Here is a 21,347-nt window from a genome sequence, read left to right on the forward strand (position 1 = left end):
CCCGAAGTCAGCGACGATGGCTGTTGGGCAACCATCCATACATCCATAGATGGATGGATGGATGCTAAGCGTCCCTTTATTACGGGGCGATGACATGTATGCCACCAGCCTCGAAAAAACAAAACAACAAAAAAAAAACAAACGCGCCGTTGCTACAACCGTCCCATTCGGAGCATTTCCAATAGGAGAATTGTAATTTCGTCAACACTTTAACAAACCGCGAGGTGGCGGCTTTAGCCCAAGTCTCACTCATAACATTCATCCATATCGAAAAAATAGCTCTCCGGCTCTCGCCTGGCTGTCGCACCGCGTTCCTCGCTCGCCATGTGAGAATTAAAGGCCAGGCTAGAGGGAAGACACGACGCTCTTCGCGTTTGTCTTCACGTTTCACGACGCTTTAAAGGAGTGCATATCGAGTATCAGTGTTTACTATGCGCTTGTTGATGCCATCTTTGCACGGGATTCACCACATGCGGTGTCCAGGTATATCTTGACAACTTCAGCTACCACAAGGGTTAAATCATGATCATGGGCGTTAGTCCTCGGTACGGAGATGTACCACTAGGTGTCAACGTGGGTGCGTCCCCATCAAGCGGTGCTACACCTGCCAACAACGATAGACATTGTACAAGCTCTCATATACCAATGTACTATGAACAATCAACTACTTTTGTGACGACACGTTTTACTTTCGTGTTATACCGATTCCTATGACGGAGGGATCAGCCATCCTTTATTTCTCTCTTTCTGTGTCTTTTTCTCTTCCTTCCATTTCTTTCTCTCTAGTTCTTTATTTATCTTTCTTTCTATCATTTTCTTTATCTCTCTCTGTACTCGGTGTCTCGCCCATCCTAGTAATTGCATCGCATTCCGACAAACTGGCTCAGCGGAAGAACACGTCACAGAAGCGTCACACGGCGCTCGAGTTCGCGAAGCAGAAGATGAAGGAGAGGACGAAGAGAACGCGCGCCGGCCGAGTTATCGCGTTGCACGCGCTAGACGCAGCCGTGCTTTCGAATGCCGAGGCCGGTCATGATGATGATGATAGTTTCTTGCGCACACATTAAGCGCCGAACCTCGAGCTAAGCAGCTGCGCTCTTAAAGAAAAAAAACTCTTTTTTCCTTGCAAAAGAAAAGACGCGCAGAAAAGTCTCAAGCATATCATCCTCTCATCTCGGCACTGTCCTAAAGGCGAGTCTGCAAAAAGAACGCGAAGCACGTTGAAACTAGAAAACACTATGTAGGGAGCGCGAATGCTGGGCGGCACTGAGCCGTGCCGCGTCGTTTTTCAGTTAGCCCTTAAGCAAATCCTTAATGGCGCCGCGCCCGTCCCTCAAAGGCGTCGGATTCCCGCCGTTTATCTTCGTGAAAGAGAACATCCTCCCGCCCCCGGCAGAAAGGCGCGCGCGCAGGGACCGGGACATTGGCGAGGCGCACCGTTGTGTCAGCTCGAGCCAACGCCCGCCAGCTGGTGTGACCGCGGATCATCGGGCTCCCCGCTCGTCAAGAATGTATAGCGCCCAGTGCACCGCTGTGCGATCTGCCCTCGGCTTGATCACCCTACGGAGCGGCCCAGTGATTACCGCGATGCCCCTGCGAGGGAGCGCTGCGCGCCGCACCGTCATACGACACGCTTCGCTGCACCGAGGACAAAAGAAGACCTTGCTGGGAGCGCGCACCCTCCTGTCGTCTTCACCTGCGTCATTTGGTCGCACTTATGTGAACCACTAGGTTCAGTACAGTCGCGAACCAAGTTCTGTACTCGACAGCTAGCGGTAGACTTCGTCCTACCACAGGCAGAACGTTTACGAAAAATGCAGCGTAAGCGTAAGTTACGCCCCTAGTATCCTAGTAAGACACGATCCTAGATCCGTGGAAGGAACGAACAAGACACTGCTGGCGCAGCTTATTCGTTCCTTCCGCATGTCCTAGTTTTTCTTGCGCAGTTTTAACCCCAGAACTAACTGGGCCGCAAGAAAGAATGTCCTACCAGATCCGCGCATGCTGTAATACTAAGCGTCACAAAGGACATGACACAAGCGAGCGCAAACCAGGAAGTGGCGTCGTTGCCTTTGCCGTCTACGTATCGTGCTGTGCCTTATTCACGGTGTTGCGGCAGCCGCGTTGCATATATAGCCGGCCAGTGTTCCGACAGGGCACGTCATGCGTTTATAGCGGGGCTTAGTTGATCACCACGCATTGGTCAGCCCAGTGTCTTGAAGAAAGAAACTCTGCATTGCCAACCATAATTCGCGTACGAAACATGCATTCTGCAACTGTAAAGCGTGCTTCGCCACATGAGCACATTTTCTGCGGAGAAGCTGCCGTTTCAGTTAATAAAGTAAACCGGAGCAGGGGCTGAATTCACAAAACTTCTTTTTGGTAAGTGCGTTTTCGCATTCGTCGGCTGGCTTCACTAATGATATGTCCCGCATCGTGACTGTCTGAAGTACTGTCTTACGAATTTTTTTATTGTGAGACGTTTTGTGAATACGGGCCCAGCACTTTTGTTGCTTTGGACTAGTCCTATCAAGTTAACATTACCCAAATAATCTTTAGCAGCATTTATCTGAATAAAAACAAGCTATATCACGTAATGGAAAAGGAACACGACTAGAGTTTGTTTTTATTCGCCTTTCCTTTGCCGAAGAAATGAGAGAAGGCACCGTACGCAAAGTAATGATTATCAGCTCGAACGCTGCTTGACGGCGAGTGCAAGCGTGAACGTAAGCAAAAATTTTGTAATGGGCTTCAGCTCAGATATTATTACCGCCGAGCTTTGAATCCTACTTGTACACATTTCCCCGCCACAATTCAAGGCATATGCATTAAAGTTTCCTCGGCGCTACTTTTTGTACTCGCCCAGCCATTCGTTTCGTCCCAACAAAGACGCCCCCGCAAATATTCGTACATATACTTAGCTACATATAAGTCCGGAAGCCTCCCGGAATTGTACGCGCGCTTTTCCTTTTCTCCATACGTTTCATCAATTTCCTCTCCGACTCACGTACCTACCTGAATTTAACTATCGGCACCTTTTTCCCCTTTTGGAAGACTACAGGAATGTCTAAACCAGTGTGTACATTCGCACTGAATGTAAAATAATTCTCCTGAACCTGTAATACCAACGCCTGCTTCCTAAAGACAACCAGCGAGCCAGAAGAGAAGGTTAGTATTAAGCCTACTCTTAAGAGAGACTAGGGATGTATAAACCTCATTGAGTATGTATTTGCGCTCCGTCTAAAATAATTTTCGCGAACGTGTATCTTCAATACATACGTTTTAAAGACAGCAAGACAGGCGGAAGCTTTCGAAACGTGTTTGAGCACGGTGACACGTGAAAAGAAACAGAGAACAAAAATAATAATAAAAAAACACAGGTCGCACCTATAGGTGATTCGCAGCATTATAGCGAACGCGCTCGCGAAGTAATTCTTTCAGCAGTGTGTCGCTATCTGCGCTTTTCTTTCCCGAATTTCCCCGAGCGCATTTAAATATCGTCGCACCGCGGTGCAGGTCTCTTGTGCACAGTAAGCAATTTGAATCACGCATCGACGGCGCCCAGTGCTGCCTACGGGTAATCTTTCTCTCTCTGCTTTCTTTTAGTTAGACACCCGCGCATCCCTATTTCAAGAACACGACTCCCTATTCATACGTGCACCCACACTGTCTCGCCAACCTAAACTGTTGTTTCGGTTCTTTTATTTTCTATCTTCTTCTTATTTTCTTTTTAATTTTTAGTCTGCTGGCTTTTTATTTTCGGTGGATTTCTACGACAGTGCCCTCGTTTCATACCAACGAGCGAATGCAGTTCGATCTAAAGAAATATGCGTCACAACGACTTTTATATACTTCAACAAGGCGCAGTATAATCGCGGAAAAATCAAACAAAAGAACGTCGTCAAAAGACGGTTTTTGCAAATTTCTATCCGCCTCGTGCGCTGCTGCTTTCAGTTGTACTGGTGGCGCCACCAACGGCGAACGGTGGCGAAAGGTGGATACGCGCGGCTCATAGAAGCCGTGGGCAAAGCGCCCGTTACTCGCCGTTTTTTTATTCATTTTTCATTCTGGTTTTATATTTGTACTGCCGACGCTGCTCCACTGGACAACCATGCCGTCTGTTGCGTCGATTGTTCTATATTATTTGTTTTAAAATGACATGCCCGCTTTTTATGCGTGCGCGCGATGCACTGCGTACGTTTCTTACGTGCATGTGTCCAAGTTGTTTGCGTGATCTGTTAACACAGATGAAATAAAAACTGTTGCAGTACAAAACAGCATTCTTGTTTTATTGAACACCCCAAACAGTACAACAATGACTATTACGGCTGTATGCCTGCTTAAGAAACGCACATAAGACACGCGTTTTTATCTTCGCCCAACACTCGTAGCACTCAACTAGGCCAAGAAAACCAAAATCTAACTTGCTCAACGTTTTAACAGCCGTCACACAGCTGCATAATAATGCGTGAAAGTACTTTAGCAAATGACCAACAAACATTCACACAGCGTTTTTTTTTTTTTGTTCACAGACCGCGTTAACATATGAGAAAGTTCTAACTGCATTGCAACCACATATTTCGGAATATCTAATCACTTTCACCATTGAAGCCACAATCCTCTAACACATGCGCTTTAAATTGAGCATGGCATTACTCAGACGTATATAGGAAATGCGCACGCGTGGCATTACTCAGATTTATACAGGAAATGCGCACGCGTGTAATGTATCTCGTATGCTAGATTCTCCTTTGGTACGTGCAGCTCAACATAAAATGCTATTCTGGAAGTAGTGCTCGTGGAGTAGCGAGCATATAGAAGGGCAACTACTTACAGCTTCACTTACCTTTGCAAAAACGGTATTCCAATTGCAATTCAATATTAACCGACGCAACAACGATAACAACACACTTGTTGCACACAGGCGTACCAGGTTGAAGCGCGAGGCCAAGCGCGGTATTTTAAGTGTAGCACAATCGTGCGCGTACAGTACGCTAGAATATTCTGGCACAATGTCGTCAAGCTTGCAGTCACTTCAGCGGTTCCCACGATGTAGCACCAGTTGACGTCCTCGCGTCATCAAACTGCTACGACGCCGAGAACTACACACACAGCTGACTTGGAAAAACGCGGTCTTGCAGGAGGCCATCTTGTCCAGCAACCAACGGACAAAAGTACACAGCTGAGGCGTCTGAAACATTGCTGTTGATGAGATGGCAGCTGAACGAAATCAGGGCTCATCGTCCGACGTGTGGCCACCGCCTTAACACAATATTAACGTCGCAACGTTCAAGGAAGACGCGACGAAAGCGACGAGCCCAGCCGGCCTTTTCGGGTGCGCTACTGCACAAACTGCACAGTGCAGAGCGCGCGCTCTCACGGCCACCGAAAGAAATAAAAGAAAGTGGAGAGAGGAGTTAGCTTGGAGCATGGCCAGTCGGTGGAAGCAAGAGGACGTGTTGCGTCGTCGGTGTGGCGTATTGTCGAGAGATGGCGCTAGTTTGTTTTTGCGCAACGGAACCGCAAACTTCATTGAAAATGCATGTGATCCTATGGGGGTTTGTGTACAACCGCCTGAGCCGAGCGGTGGCGCCACCATACCGATGCACGAGGCGTCACCACAACAACGGCGTTTAACCGCGAAAATAAACGAATTAAGGCTCGCGGTCCTACATTTAGAGAGCACTGAAACACAACCGCAAAAACGCCCACAGCAAGGGTCCCACCAGCGCAACGCTGCGCTCGCAGCTCGTCTCAGCGCTCCGCGAACAGCCCTGCGCGCTGCTACGCTAACGAAAAAACAATATAAAAAAGCAGAGAGAGGTTAACTAACGACATTGCAGAGCGGTGGAAGCAAGAAGAGGTGTTGCATCGTCGGTGTGGCGTGTTGTCAACAGATGGCGCTAGTTTGTTTCTGCGCAACGGAATTGCAAACTTCATTCAAAATGCATGGGATCCTATGGGGGGTTGGGAGAGGGCACATCCTCCTTTCTCGTCGCTAGTCACCAGGGGAGCCTAGCGGTGGCGCCACCATACCGATGCACGAGGCGGATAGGCAGAAACGTAGCTCTGAGACATCGTGGATTTCTCAGAGCTACGCAACTCCAGGCCGCATGCGAAGGCAGCAGCCATCGATAACATAAACTCGTTTTATGGCTGCGTCAGGCATGCTGTGCCTGGCTACAGTTGTGACAAAAATTATGTTAAAACTTTCGAAAAGTAACATTAGAACATTTGTCTGGCTAACAACGCAGTGTGCTAACAACTATACGTTGACAGCTGTTCTGAGGGACCAACAGTTGCGACAGCAATTATTTTTTAAAAATAATTAAACAAACAGCGGTATACGTTAAGCCTGAGCTTAGACGCGATGATGGGTGTTCGAATGAAAGCAGCGGCGCAGCATGCTTTTGCTAGCAGTCTTCGAGCTTTAGACACACGTTGATTTCATGAATAATTTCATATTAATAACGTATTATTGGCTAACCAATAATGCTGCGTTATATAACGCAGTACGGATCACCCAACTTGAAAATACATGTCTGTTTCATTTACAGGATGAAGAGACGAACAAGCGCGACGCTGAGCCCGGTAAGACTTCTTACGTGTATTCTGCTCATATATTGCATGCGCGTAAATGTCACTTGGAGATTCGTGATTACGCTATGCTGAGTTTTACATCAAAAACTAATAAAACATTTGAGGGGAAGTCTTGAGTTTCATCTTCAAGAGTGGAACGTGATAGCGAAATCGGGCCCCGTTCACATTGCTTTAGCAATCGCTAGCCTAGCTTCTCGCCAGCTTCTCGGTAGACACCTCAACTGTGCTGCCGGGAAAGGAACATCTGTGCGCGTGTAAATTGGCCGTTTCAAACTATAATATAATGCCTACTGCAAGTACAGTTGGGTTGGTTGGTTGGTTGGTTCCCAGAGGAATGGCTCAACCCACTGCGGGGGATCGGCCATGAATAGTTCGGCAGGAGGATTTGTGACAAAAAAATAATAAAAAGGGAATCCTGAAAAAATAATTTGTGGGCAAGCGAAAATATTAGTTGTGTTTACGGTTTCTTTATTGAAAGTGTCCACTGCGCCATAATTATTCCTTTTTCCAATTGGCAAAATACCCACTACGCTTCCGTAAGGCAGCACGTACCACCTCCCCACTTTGTTGATGCTTTTGCTGCTTCTGATGATGATAAATATGCCTCAGAGTTTTGTAATGGTTAGTCCTTTAAACCACCCACTCGTTACGCAATTCACATGTTTTGACGCCTGGTGAAATTATACGCTTCTGCCACACAATATTAGATGCGTTAAGGATACTCCTAGCGCTACATCAAATTCGTATATAGCTTTTTTTTTTTTAGAAACAGTTTCAAGCACTGGCGTGGTCATGTGGTAGAACACCTGCTTGCCACGCAGGAGGCCCGGGTTCGTTTCTCATTCGAACCAAAGATCTTAACGCGAAAGCGTTAAAGAGCTCGTTCCGCAGAAATTCCGGTGTCGGCGTCGATGTCGTTGGTTGTGAGCGAAAAATCATCATCTTGTATAAAATAAATAATAAAAAAATCTTAGGTTTGAGCGAGAATCGAACCCAGGCCGTCTGCGTGGCACGCAGGTGTTCTACCACAAAGCCCACTCCATTGCTTCGGACTGCGCTGAAGTTAACTTTAATGCTTCACAAACATACGCGTCCTGTGTACAGGTGTAGCAGTACGAGATGTAATATCGCAGTAAAACGAGGTACACGCGCATATTGCCATCGGCGTCACACCATGTGAACTGCATAACGAGTTGGTGGTTTCAAGCCGGCCATCCATTACAAAAGGCACACGCATTACGGCGCGTATTTCCTTACGAACACGCAGTGCGTGCATCGCAACTTCGAAAAAGTATCACGCGCGTAATTGCTGCTGGTTTAAAGCATGCCACCCATTACAAAGGGCATACACATTAGTGCGCGCATTCTCTTACACACGCGTAGTGGGTACACTGTTGTCATAAAAGTGCTGTTGAAGAGTGCGGAAACCTTTTACCTTTACTATATATGTATGTCGAGTGTGTGTGTGCGTGTGCGTGTGTGTGACCGGGCGACTGAACGACGAAACAGACCACGATGAAGATGGGGCCGGATATCTCTATCGCGGTCAACTCTTAAAGGCGAAGCTTAAGCGTCCCCCAATTTTTATTATTTATTTTATTTCCATCTCTCCCGATTTTCTTCGGTCACGGACAACGCTGATTTTTCGCTAACAACCAATGACGCCGATGCCGACGCCGAAATTTCTGCGAAACAAGCTCTTTGACGCTATCACGTTAAAAATTTGTCTAAACGACAGATTAGAAGAACACGCGTATGTGTGTCAGCTACCAACGGCCCAGGAGCTCGGCTGTCCACTGTAAACAGCGAAAATGTTCGCCTCTGCTTTACACGACCAAGGTTATTGGAAAAACAAACAAACGAAAAAGGGGAAAATAGATGTGAAAAGTCCTGGCAATAAATAAAAAAAAGAATAAGAGTGTAAACACTCCATCCGTCAGATTCGGAGAAGTAGAAATCCGAGCTTGCTGGACAGAATGAGTGCGAGCGAATACCGTGGTTAATTTCTGGATAGAACTTTGGCACATTACTTGACATTACCTTACCCTTTCCTACTCACTTCCTTTTTCTGTGATAGTTTCGGTATAAAAACTCAGCGTGCATCAAATAGCCCCTCTTATTGCTCTACTAAATGTCGCTTGGAGAAAGTTATATAGAGAGAGTTTTTGTCGTAGATTTATACGATCGGTGATGAAGGCGCTGATGGTGAGAGGAAGCAGTTAGAAATGGGCTAGTGGCGCATGCCTTTATTGTTAAGTTACTGCCGCAATACGACAACACAATCATTCCTCCTCTACCGCTTTATGAATCTATTCATCTGACAGCTTTCTTAGAGACGAGGAAGTGACATTTAGGAAAAAAATAGTTGCGTTCAGATCAACGAGCACGGCCTGCCGATTTTCCAGCGGCCTGTGGAGCGCCGTGTCCTGTCCTCCCCTGTTGTCGTACGTGTGTTCTATTAGACTGTATTGTACATGACGCCATACGAACTAGCTCATCAGTCGAGCGTTTTGCAATCAAGGATGAAGAAGCGCAGTATTGGCGACGACGATGTTAGCCGCTCTCAAAAGAATATAGAGTACGTGATTCAACTGGCCTACTGGGGATTGTGAAGTAAATGGTCCAGCTTCAATACAAGTCAGTTTATAAACAGAGTACCCGTTCACTCCCCCCCCCTCCCCCGATTCATTGTGCTGCACTGGGGGAATCGAGGCGATTATCCCATAACTGCGCGACGCCTAAACGCGTAAGCATAGGCATCTGATGCATGCTGTTTCTGCAGCGATCTGCCCAAACAACCATAGTCTGTTGAGCAAAATTTTCTCACGTTCCAACTTCTTATTAAAGCCGGTATTTCTTCCTTCTCTCTTGTTGCCAAAGAAAAAGTAGTACCAGTATTTTGTATTAGCGTCTTGATTTGGGCTGCTTGGTACGTACATACTGATTTTGAACGAACAAACAGCGCTAAAACAAGACGTGTTTTTGTCCTCTCGTCTTCGTCTCGTTACAGCGCTGTTTCTTCGTTCAGAACCAGTACTTTGATTTACGGGGCGATTTGTATACCGAAGTCCATCTTGCAACCCGAACAACGGCGGAATCTGTGCGGCCGAACTAAGAACCCTTGATTTGTGAGGCACAGCCATTGTAACACTGAAGCTTTTTACTCATTGTATTTAGAGAGGTCTGCGCTGCCCATGGCCTCTCGTACTGCACAGTGTATACAGTGTGTCGCACACTCGCCGTGCTGAATTCCCGAATGTTGTCTTCTTGTGCGCAGAGAACGCCGTGACGTCCGTGGTGCAACTGATCAAGGAAGAGTGCCGAAAGCGAGACGCCCTCGAGGCGTCGCCATATTCGGGTTCGTGTGGAGCACGTTTGTCCAATCAAATGCGGAGACGAGAGATGTACTGGTCCTCCCGATCGCCCACTCAGTTTAATCTAAACCCTCACGACGGAATAAAAACGCTAATGAGCATTGCGCCTGCACACAGGTTTCTTTCATCGCGTCTGCCTATACGCCTGTTCAAGGATCCCTTCCAACCACACCATAAGCACCGTGTTTCGAAACCCGAGCACAGTGAATTTCGAACAGCGTAGGAGCTTGTGTCACCTACCGAGAGCGAAACTAAACAAAGTGTCACTTTTTGAGCACAACAAAATATAAGGTGTTGGCACGTACTTTGGCGGCGTAAACAACGTTTTCAATCAGCACCTTTTTGTTCTGTTTTTAAAGTGAGATTAGACACTTTAAGCACCTACTAGCTGTCTGTTGGAGACAATGAGTTTCGTGTTACTGTTCAATGGTGGCGTGTTATTCTATTAATCCTCTACGACGGAGAGATGCTCTACAGCGTGCCCGGAAATTGAAGCGGAGTTACAAAGGGTGAAGATCTAAGCTCACACTGAATCGGCGATTAGAACGAGGCACCTTGATACAGGCATCGGTCGAGAATACACTTAACTATATTCTTCTTCACCTAGTCCCAACTCTGAAAATACGGGGCGAGCTTGTATAAATAAGATTTATGCACAACCGCTGAAAGGAAAAATTAAGTGCCCGCCCTACGTCCTCTGTAATTACGTGTATATTATAATAACGTGGTTTTGCTACTGCAGTCAAGACGTAAGCCTCGAAACTCGCGAGCCCTTTATCTGCCGGCCTACTGCAATTCATTTGTCTGCCTGTCGTTTCAGAAACGCAAACCTTCGACCACTCTTTGGATCCTTCGAGTGTATTCACACTTAGCAAAGGTAGGCAGTGCCGCACGTTGCTCTTTATTAAACGATCCCTTCTAGCTGTTTCTCGTACGACGACTGCCGCTTTAATAGAAAGAGCGACCAAAAATGGAGGCGTGATTTTAACTTTGTAGCGGTCACCTTTGTGTCGGTCTAGGACAACAATGTTGCCTTAGGCTATACTGTATGAAAAGTTATTAAGTATTCAGTGCGAATATTGTAATTTAGATATAAAGAAACGGATGGTTTGAAATTCACTGACTTTTTAGGTATCTGCTTAATTGATTGAATCAGTTTCAGGCTTCAATAAAAGTTTGCATGGGTGACAGGGAAGCGTAAAGGTTTTTTTAGTTATATTTTATTTTACCGATTTTAAACGCAATATATTTACGTTTATATTCAAAAGTTTGGAGTCCACGCATCACAATCATTTTTTTTTGTTTTTTCTAAAATTTATTGAAGTTGAATCTATATCAGCGTACTACTTTCAAGCAAAATGGCCTGCTTGAAGACACGTGTTTTTAAAAAAATAATAATGTACGAAATGCATACAATATATTTCTTGAATCAAGCAAACAATTGTTGGAAAATGAGAGCGCAAATGATAATGAAGTGGCCTGATGCGCGTGACAAGCGAAACGAGAACAGCGCTTGAATTAAGAATGTTGTCTATCGTTTTGCTTTTTTTCCCGCAGATGAACTGCGGGACGTACTGCTTAGAGAAGCACAAGCCAGGAAAAAAGTGGAAAGAGAGTTTCGCCTTATGCGAGGTAACTCGTGTTTTCACTTTTTTTTTCTATGTTTACAACTATACGTCAAATGTTTTATTGCTCGTAGATATGGAGAACTGGCGTGCAGAGAAGCAATGAAAAGAAAGAAAAAAAAGAAAGAAAGAAAGGAAGCTCCTTCACGCGGAACTCCAAAAATTGCGAGCGTGATACACATATATACGCGCACTTTTTTGTACATTCGGGACAGTTTCACCATTATAATTTAAACAATAATCGAAACCTCGTTAACCTGAACCATCGTTGCTTACCGAATACAAAAGGAACCAAGTCAACCAAAAACAACGAAAAGATGTGTAAGGTGCTCAAAACCGGAGAAAAGGGCGAGAAGGAGTAAAAACAACGTAGTCGGCGAACCATGAAACTGTGCCCGCTAGACTGCATCGCCTACCGGTTTATCTACCTATTCAACGAACTGCCTTTAATCGCGGCAACTCTCGAAGCCGCTCGAATATGTATAGGGTGGCTGTGCTGGGTGGCAGCAACTAAAGAGCACCAAACCGAGGGTTGCGGCCGTCGACGCCGCAGGGTGCTCGCCTCTAGGTGTATGCTATCGGCTCCGTACGCTCTGCACACACAAACACACCGCCGACGTGGTTGTGTACGCGAAGGGGGTTTCGCGCGTCGTCAGAACATACAAGCACATAGAAAAGGGGCAGTACGCTCGGTCCGATATTCAGCTCGCGTGCCGCACACTGTTAAACACGCGACAACCGCGCCGTAGTCCTCACGCGGCACTCATTAGCCGGAGTGTTTTCTTCGCTCCCCAGGCGTGGTGTACACGGGACCACCACGCGGTTGCGACGACGCGTGCAGGCGAGTTTTGCATCACTCGGTGTTGAGCGCGCGCACGGCTACCGTACACAGAGTGCAGTTGGCACAGAAACGTACACTGGCTGTCCGCAGCTCTGCATTGACAACTATATATAGGTTATTCGCCGTGTCGTTACGTTCCCTCATCTGACACTTCAGCTTCGCCGTGTAAGCGCCGTCTCACGCTATTGAAAGAAATGAATAGATGACGTGAAAGCACTATAACAATTAAAGCCTCTGAGTGACCTCTGATATTGCAGAGAACGAGCACGTCATTCTCTCCTACCGTTTGCAAAGCTTCAATTTGGGCTAGTTGGTACGGCATTGTAATGTAGACGCGCTGAGCGAAATGCACGAACGCGAAACGTTACAAGAGGACAGGACTAGTGGTGCCCACCACTAGTACTGTCCTCTTGTTACGTTTACGTTTCTCGTTTGTGCATTGCGCTCAGCGCATCTACATTACAATAGCGTTTGCAATCTTTTCGGTACAATTCAGGACGCACGCGGTCTGTTCACGTGACGTCATGAGGAAATAAGCTCTCGATTGGTCCATATACGAGGGATATCAGTTGTGAATCGTTTCCTACCATGCTTTGACGTGCAGTCGCATGCCCGTTCTGCCGTGTCTAACCTCTCCGGGAACTTCATTAAAGATTATCTCTCTCTATCTGCCTTGTCTTGCATGGCGTTCATGCACGAATAACTGATTTCACTTCGTTTTATGCGGTTTCGAGCGCGCGAGAGGAGATAACAGTGTGTACCCGAAAAGCGCGAGATCCTATAGCTCGACGCTTCGCGCAGACATTGTCCACGTGTTTTATGAAGAAACAAGTGGCGAGGAGGAGATAGCTGCTGTAGGAAGGGTAGTGAAGGCGAGAAAGAAACCACTCTCTTGCAGGCACGTAGCCAGGATTTTTTTCTGGGGTGGGGGTCAAGGCCTAATTGTTCGAAAGGAAGTCTTTCCATGGCAACAATAAAAAAAAAAGTTGCCCGGGAATATAGAAGGTTGGACGAATTTCGGGGGGGGGGGGGGACGTGCCTGCTCTCTTGTCTTTGAACTTGGAGTGGTTTGGGACCCTTTAGCAATAGATCGGGGTTTCAAGTAGGAAAGCTTGGATGGATCAGCGGTGCCGTAATCGCAACTTCAGATTGACTTTAGCTACTTACGATGAGACTGGAAGAAGCTAATGACCAAAAACAGTAGGATTGGGCGTGTTGGTACAACATGATAAAGAGGGCTTAACAGCGCAAACAACAGGAGAGGATAGAAGAGAGGAGACAGAGCGCTGAACTGCCAACAATTTATTTCTTGCGAAAGTCTTCGCTTTTATACCAGACCTAATGAACAGACCTTTTGAATTCCCAGTAGACGCGATTTAATGAGCTTTGGATGATGAAACATTTCAAGGACCACTCAGAACGAGATTTTGATTCAAAGTACACACAGTCGTTGACTAACTTTCGTCGACTAACTTGAGCGTCGCCTTAAACACAGTATTTGCGCGCTACGTGAACGGAACCCACTCAACGCTGTTCGCTGCATTGAGCAACTCAAGTCGTCTTTTGTTATGAGCCCTACTGTCTCACAAGGTTGACATGCTTGAGCAACTCACAATTTGTAATCTTAGCAACAAGCAACCCAACTGTTCGGCAAGGTTGGTTAGCTGTCTTATCCAGTACGAAGTCAAACGCAAAACATTTTATTTAATGATGTCTAGTGTACTGAAAACAAGAGAGGTAATCATCTTGACAGATAAAGAGGTCGCAGCAGGCCCGTGATATCCGACTCAGACTGGAGTTAAGTCACGTTAGATTTTTTTTATTATATACCCTTTCCACAGCACAAAACTGGCCAGAAGCAGTGGAGTTCCTGCGAGATACTATACTCTCCACTTCTGTTCATTGGAAAAAAAAAGAAAGAAGAAACTGCACAATCCTTATTGACCACTTACGAATATTTTCACACTAGCTCTTCAATGACGTAGCGCGCGGAACAACACTACAATGGAGCAACGATAGTTATGCCCCACTGACTTAACTCTGAAAGCGATATGTCTGAAAGCCATCAATCGGGACTAAGGTATACGTATGCAGTGACGTCACCGAGGCCGCCATAGTTACGAAGCTGCGTATTATGTCGAAACGGAAGCTTCCAGCAGTGCTGTAGAATACGCGAACAAGCCAACAATGTGGCGGCGTGTGTGCTCCTACAATACTCCCTACACGGCCATATGCTATTGAGAAACCTGCTAAAGTATAAGTTCAGAGGAGATATGAAAAAGGTTGCCATCATACTCTATTCACAATCATGCTCTCCTCGCAGAAACCTTCGAGGAGCAAGTGCAGAAAGAGGTCGCGTACCGCGAAGAACTCACAAAGCAGTTGCAAGTCGTGCGAGGTGAGTGAGAAACTCTCGATCTCTTCTTCTCTCACTCTATTTTGGTATACACCAGTCCCGGCTAGCAAACAAGTACAAACTTTTCTCTCTCTTCTTCTTTCTCTGTCGGCCATAATGATTTCATTAATACCGAGAAACATAATGCAGGGACAACGAAGCTCTATCGAATTTTAGTGTCCGCCGCGGTGGCACAGTGGTCAAGGTGCTCGGCTGCTTGACCGAAAGTCGCGGGTTCGATCCCGGCCGTGGCGGTCGCATTTCGACGGTGGCGATATGCTAGAGGCCCGTGTACTGTGGGATGTCACTGCACGTTAAAGAACACCGGATGGTCGAAATTTCCGGAGCCCTCCTACGGCGTGCCTCATATTCATATCGTGGTTTTTGCACGTAAAACCCCAGTTTGACCTTTAGCGTCAGCCGAACTACGGGAGATGAACCCACGTTCCTCACGATTGTATACCTTTCATTTCTTTTAGACGCCCTATGCCAGGAACTGGACCAAGAACGGAAGGCTAGATTCGCTGTTCAAGCTAAGCTGAAAGGTAAAGAGCGGCACGTGAAGTTGTCATCGCTTGACGACCTGTGAATTCGGTGCTCACGAGCAAATTTCAATTACAAAACAATTCAAAGCGCCCAGGATTATGCTCAAGCATTCATCAAGTGGTCAGAGAGGAACGGACAGATGAGTTTAAGCCAGGAATCGCCTTAGGTACTTAACGTCGTGAAAGTGTGTCATCGTTGGACTCCCGAGAAACAAGCCACACGCAGTATATTGCATCACATGTGCTTATAAATATGGAAGATTATTTACAGTACTATGCATTCTACTTAGGAAGGTGGTAAGCTGTATCTTCAAAAAATTACCCGCGAATCTTGTGACGCCACAAATATGGCTGCTCAAAGGTCTATGCAGGGATAATACAACCGTTTCTATTCTATTTATAATCCTTTCATTCTTAGCTTTCTTTGTCCGTGGGCCGATAGACGTCCCCTAAGGATCCATCGATCCTCAGTGGTCGGCGACAAGGAAACAATATACACGAGCAAAATCACATTACACCAGTCTACCGTGAGGTCAGTAAACAGCCTCGTTTTCTTGTTTGTTTTCTTCCCCCGCACAGAGCTTTCCCTGCACTACCAGCAGATGCAGCAGCGAAGCATCATTGCCGGTAAGCAGTGGAGCTGGCAATGCAGCTTGCGCCCGCGAGCCGAAACCAGGCGCCCGTTGACAGCCCGTCTTCTCCCGCGTTCCGCAGACACGCACGACACGATGCAGCACCTCGCGTGCAAGATGCTGGGCGCCAGGCACTGCGCCGAGTGCAGCTACAAGGCGGAGTGACGGGGAGGGCCTCGCACAAGACTTCATCGCGACAGAGCTGCAACGATGATGGACTGCGACCTGCCGATCGCTGCAGCGGTGGTCGAGCGCAAGACCGTGACGTCAGCGTGTGCTCCCGCGCATCGCATCGAAGGAGAACCCAGCGGTCCGGTTCCTGGCCGACATAACAAGTCACGCGACTGCGTTGTGAGCACCAGAGTCTCACACTCAAGTGTATACGCTTTATTCAGAGTTTGGCACCTAAGAAAACGAGAGTGCGTCACGAGTCGAGTTTGATCATCAGGCCAACTGGACAGACGCGGCTGTACAGACAAGCGTTTACAGCTGTGCTAGTTGGTTCTGCTACTGTGAAACATACAAGGACACGGACAGCATAGGAAGAGACACACAAGCCCAGTTGTGTGTCTGGCGTTGTGTGTTTCTTCCTATCTGTCCATGTCCTTGTTCGCCAGTATGTTTCACGTAGAGGCAAGTTCACTTCAGGCGCGTCATCAAATCCCGTAGAGCTAGGCCGTCTCTCTATATAACTGGGCTTTTATTCGGCGCTAACCGCGATGTGTCGTCGTACCAGAGACGTTCTGCGTGTTAAGCGCAACTCAGAGTAAAACGAAACACAGGTAGGCGTAAAAGGAAGGACGGGGCGACAACGTGAGCGCTGCCGTCTGAGTTGTTCTGAGCTGCGCTAAACACTCAGAACATAATGGGATACCAACTCACCTAAACTGCTTCTCTTGTCGTACCAAAGCATTTTTTTTTTCCCGAGATTTCGAACTCTGATCGTTATAACTTCTCATTTTTGATAGCTCAAGAAAAAGGTCCCGCGTGACGCGTTGCTTAGAATAGCTCGAACCCACACTCTCACGCACGATGCTCCCCATGTTGCTCATTTAATTTATATGTACAGGCACTGTTATCGCGTTCTCTCGAGAACGTCGCAACGTGACAACCACGTGCGCATTCACATGCGGCATGTGAGGGCAGAACAGGAGGCGCACGCGTTTACTACATGCAGGTAGCTAACATTTAACTATATTGTCAGGGTTATGGCATGTCATTCTGCAGTTGTCAGCCCCTCTACTAGCCGTAATAAACTAGGAAAGTGAAGTTCCACTTCAGTGACCGGTTCCTTTTGCCAGTCAGGTTGCCAGGTTGGTCAAATTCTTCAAATCGTTAAAAAAAATGTCGCCATCTATAACTAACTGAGTGATGATTATCGTCTGACTAAGCCGCCCTTGATGTATACCGCTTCCTTTTTCCGATGATATTTTCCCCTTCAAATTATTAGTGACTTGGGTGTGGTGGAATATGTAAACGTTGGTTTAAGCACAATTAAGGTTTAACACAATTAACCTATTTCAAGTCAGCAATAGACTGCGCATTTGATGGTGACCTCAGTGCATTCTTTAGTCATTCGCATTTCCATTTAACTTCATTAGGTAAACCATGACTGATGTTCAAAGACACATACGAAACGCGGTCGAAATATGAAACAGACAACGTAGAGTACTCATGTAGTTGGTTTCTTTCTTCACCTCTGTGTGTGTCCTCTTCGATTTTGAAAATGTGCCGCATGGGGTTTTCAAGTGCGGTACGCACTGTCACTTTGTGCGCGAATGAATGCGACCGGTGGAAAATGCTCCTGCTGCTCTGTTTTGTCGACGGGTAGTTTTGGGTGGCATGAAAGTGCGCTAACCTAACGTTGAAGCAAATAAATCACTGGTGTTTGTTTTAAACCACTGTGCACATGCTTTCTTGTTGTTGAACGGAACGAGGCGCCTCCAGTCTGATGAATGTGTCGGTACAAAGTGCGACCTTCTCTCCTCCTCCTCCTCATCTTTAAGTCTCATTTCCTTTTCTTAAACCCGGGTAGTAAAGCGAGCTCAGCCTGGCTGACATCCCTGCATGTATTTTCCTTATGACATCTCTTCCTCTCGACCCTGGCCACGCATGCGCAACGGTGCACCGACTCATGAGTGAAAGGTAAGTCATACCCGCAGCATCGTGATGATCACGTGATGTAAGCGGTTGGTATCACGTGTATAGTCGGCTACAACCAAAGAATAACTGTAAGCTCCGCCCAAAGCCGTCGCTTTCCCACTCAGAGAGAATTTACATAAATGCCCCACCCAATTGAAATTGCTTATTTACGTGATGTCAAACACATCTCGCGTATGTGAGGTATGTGACTTTCCCATACAGGGACACCTTCGTGTCGAGAGTTCTCGGCCGATAGCTTGAGCTTTCAGGCAAAGTTCAGCAAAGATTCCGTTTTACTGCTCAGCCAAACGTAGCCTATTAAGAAGGGGCGATGAGCTTTTAACTTATAATGTGCGTGGTATTTACATTAACTGCTAAATAGTACGAGGGTTATTCACAAAGTAAGGGCCGTTTAGTTCCCAAAAATAGATATTCGTTAGTAAAAGTTTTTATTGGCGGTTGTAGTATACAAACCTACTTAACTTTTCTACATAATCACCGTTAACTTCTAAGCACTTTTCGTACCACTGCAGCAGTTTCTTTAGTCCCTCTGCATAGAAGTTCGCCTCCTGGGAATTCTTTGCTGTTTGAGTTGGTCGGTAAGCATTTTTGTTGGCCACCTTGCACATACTTTGTGATATCTGAGCTCTTCATTTACAATCATGTAAATTGTATATAGTGCGGCGGACAAGAGGAAATTAATTCGACAGACCACTAACTGGCAGTCGTCGATCTAATCGCAATTCCCAATCCACTTGTTGAACAGTTTCATTGGCCTGGATTCTGGGCCATTCCACCCCGCTCTTCGTCGTGCACATGTGTGCGGCTATTTGTGAAGTCTCAACACAGTTTTCTGACCTTTACTTCGCTCATAACTTCAGGCACATAAACTAGGCACAACTCCCCACAAATTTGAGAAGCTGATGATCCTTTTGCCTGCAAAAAATCGAATTACATCTCGCACTTCAAAATAGGCGGCAGCAACGATTTTCGCGGTCACTGTCGTTTGCATTCCACGAAAAGCAGACGATTACTGAGTCAGAACAATAACTTCAGTAGCTTCGCGAAAAATTAACTGTTGGTGCTGCACAAATAAATCTTTATTCTGACGTGTAAATATTTAAATATTAACAAACGGCCCTTACTTTTTGAATACCCCTCGTACACGAAGCACGATCTCTCTGCACAGATTAATGAAAGCGCGCCGCAGTACTGGGGGCGCTGCTTGCATTTATTTTTAGGTTGTAGCCGACGGTTCTCGATATGCTTACGGGCTGTGGCAGATAGCCGCGAGTGTTATGTTTTATAGATGCTAGAATTAGAAGGTCGACAAATGTTTATATTTAACGTACGTTCTTCGTATGCACAGCCATCACGCTTAGCAACATGATCTTGACTCAGCAATGTAGCTCGTTGCTCTAAAGCCCCGTTCACATCGAGAAGTTCTTTATTGCGCGTGTAGGCAGGATCGCATCGGCGACAAAACAGCCGCGTTCGTACTGCACAGCTCTCGGTCGCGCGACGGTATGCTCATTGCGACTGCCAGCTCTCCCGAAAAGTGCTTTATCGTGGCCGGAGAATGAAGGGAGACGCAAGCGCTCGCGTCGCGTCTCTCCTCTTGTCCAGTCATTGTTGTATGTTCCACGGTCGTACTGGAACGCCAGCAGCGTTTCAGCGCTGCTGTGATGCATGACAGCCACGGCCACGCTGGCAGCGTTCCAAGCTTCCGCGCCGTCCATGGCACACGCACTGCCCTCCGTTCTCTCGTAATTTCGCGTTTTGATTGGCTTGCGACAAGCGATGCTTTTCTTCCGGCAACGAAAATCGGTCTCGAGCCGATCGGAGCATGGAGGCATGGAGGAATAAAAATGGAGGAATCGGAGCGACGAGGGCTTCTTCCAGTTGCGCGACGTGTCGACCGAACGTAATCGTCTTGAAACATCTTGCGCAAGACCGTGAACGGGAGTCTATACGAAACTATAGAATTAAGAACGACCTTAGGGCTTATTCAGAAAACATGCATCGCATCTCCAATGAGCAAAATTTTAGCTGATCGCATTTTTACATTTCGCTCGTAATTGTAGTCACACGGCGCAGTGTGCATAAAAATTTTGCTGACAAAAAAAAAGAAAGAAAGAAAAGAAAACAAAAGAAAACGCAACGATTTCAGTGACAAGCGGTTTGTATGCAACATTATTTTTGAAGTTTCGCAATCATCAAGCGTGCTCTACACTGTGTTCTTGCCACTAAATATCGATACCAGTACGAATGTTTCATCATCTTATATAAGTTAGCACACGTAATTAGACTATATTTGTTAAAAGCAGTTTCGGGCGATCGATTGAGAGAACAAAAATAGTGATATAAAAAAGACCGCAGGAATACTTGCCAATATTTTATACCGCCATCGTCCATCCACTTGTGTTTGAGGCTCAAGCTACTTAACCGGTCAACTGCAAGCAAACCTAGGTTTCTCGCTTTCCCTGCCTTAATTTGAAATAAGAAGGGCGCGGTTAATGAACAGCTGCTCAAGGTAGGATCCAGTCAAAGCCTGTAGCGATCGGCTAATTTCTTGACAGTGACATTTAATATCATTAGTGGTGTGCTTAAAGCGATGGGTAAGAACAGAATTCGGAGGAATAAGTTGCGAGTGATACATAGCAGCGTGCAGAAGCGTCGAGTTGGAGACGCTGCAAGTGAAAATGGATCTGCAGGAGATAGCAGGTGCTTCAACGCTAAAGGGCACATTACTGTAGTCTAACCTTTAGCGTGTAGCTGCAGGTGTCACGAAAGGGGGGAAAAAAACGCCCATCACATTGTTGTGGATCGAGGTACTGCTAACGTCGCGAAATGGAGGCAGCAAGACGGCCAAATTTCTAAGTTCTTTTTGAATGTGGCCGTCTTTTGTAAATTCTTTTGGATGGGAACTACAAAGACCAAGGAGGTTTACAAGAGCGGCATAAAAAGAAATCAGAAGGCAAATATGTATGATAGCACGGATAGCAGCGCTTTATCATCTCAGGCCCAACAGGCTGCACGTGGACCACACCACACTTAAAAAGGCGTATTTAGGGAGCCTTTCTGTCACACAACAATTAACGATCATCATCTATCTCGCGCGCCTTTCCTTGCGTTATCGCCATAGGCGTGCGCACAGGGGGGGGGGGGGGGGGCGCAAAGTCAGCCCCACACA

The 21,347-nt window shown here is 46.6% G+C and overlaps 1 protein-coding gene across 1 annotated transcript in view; it reads left to right on the plus strand.

Annotated features, from left to right (window-relative positions):
- Window positions 1–17,886, plus strand: part of LOC119389230 (SKI family transcriptional corepressor 1) — a 32,182-nt gene extending 14,296 nt beyond the window's left edge. The window contains exons 6-12 of the mRNA XM_049415061.1: window positions 6,558–6,591; window positions 9,878–9,958; window positions 10,795–10,851; window positions 11,532–11,606; window positions 14,764–14,838; window positions 15,315–15,380; window positions 15,960–17,886. Of these exons, the coding sequence (XP_049271018.1) occupies window positions 6,558–6,591; window positions 9,878–9,958; window positions 10,795–10,851; window positions 11,532–11,606; window positions 14,764–14,838; window positions 15,315–15,380; window positions 15,960–16,177 (606 nt within the window). The 3' untranslated portion in view covers window positions 16,178–17,886. The remainder of the gene's footprint in view (window positions 1–6,557; window positions 6,592–9,877; window positions 9,959–10,794; window positions 10,852–11,531; window positions 11,607–14,763; window positions 14,839–15,314; window positions 15,381–15,959) is intronic.
- Window positions 17,887–21,347: the final 3,461 nt, after the last annotated feature.

The sequence above is a fragment of the Rhipicephalus sanguineus genome, chromosome 4 (genome assembly GCF_013339695.2).
Source record: "Rhipicephalus sanguineus isolate Rsan-2018 chromosome 4, BIME_Rsan_1.4, whole genome shotgun sequence".
In the NCBI taxonomy this organism is placed as follows: domain Eukaryota; kingdom Metazoa; phylum Arthropoda; class Arachnida; order Ixodida; family Ixodidae; genus Rhipicephalus; species Rhipicephalus sanguineus.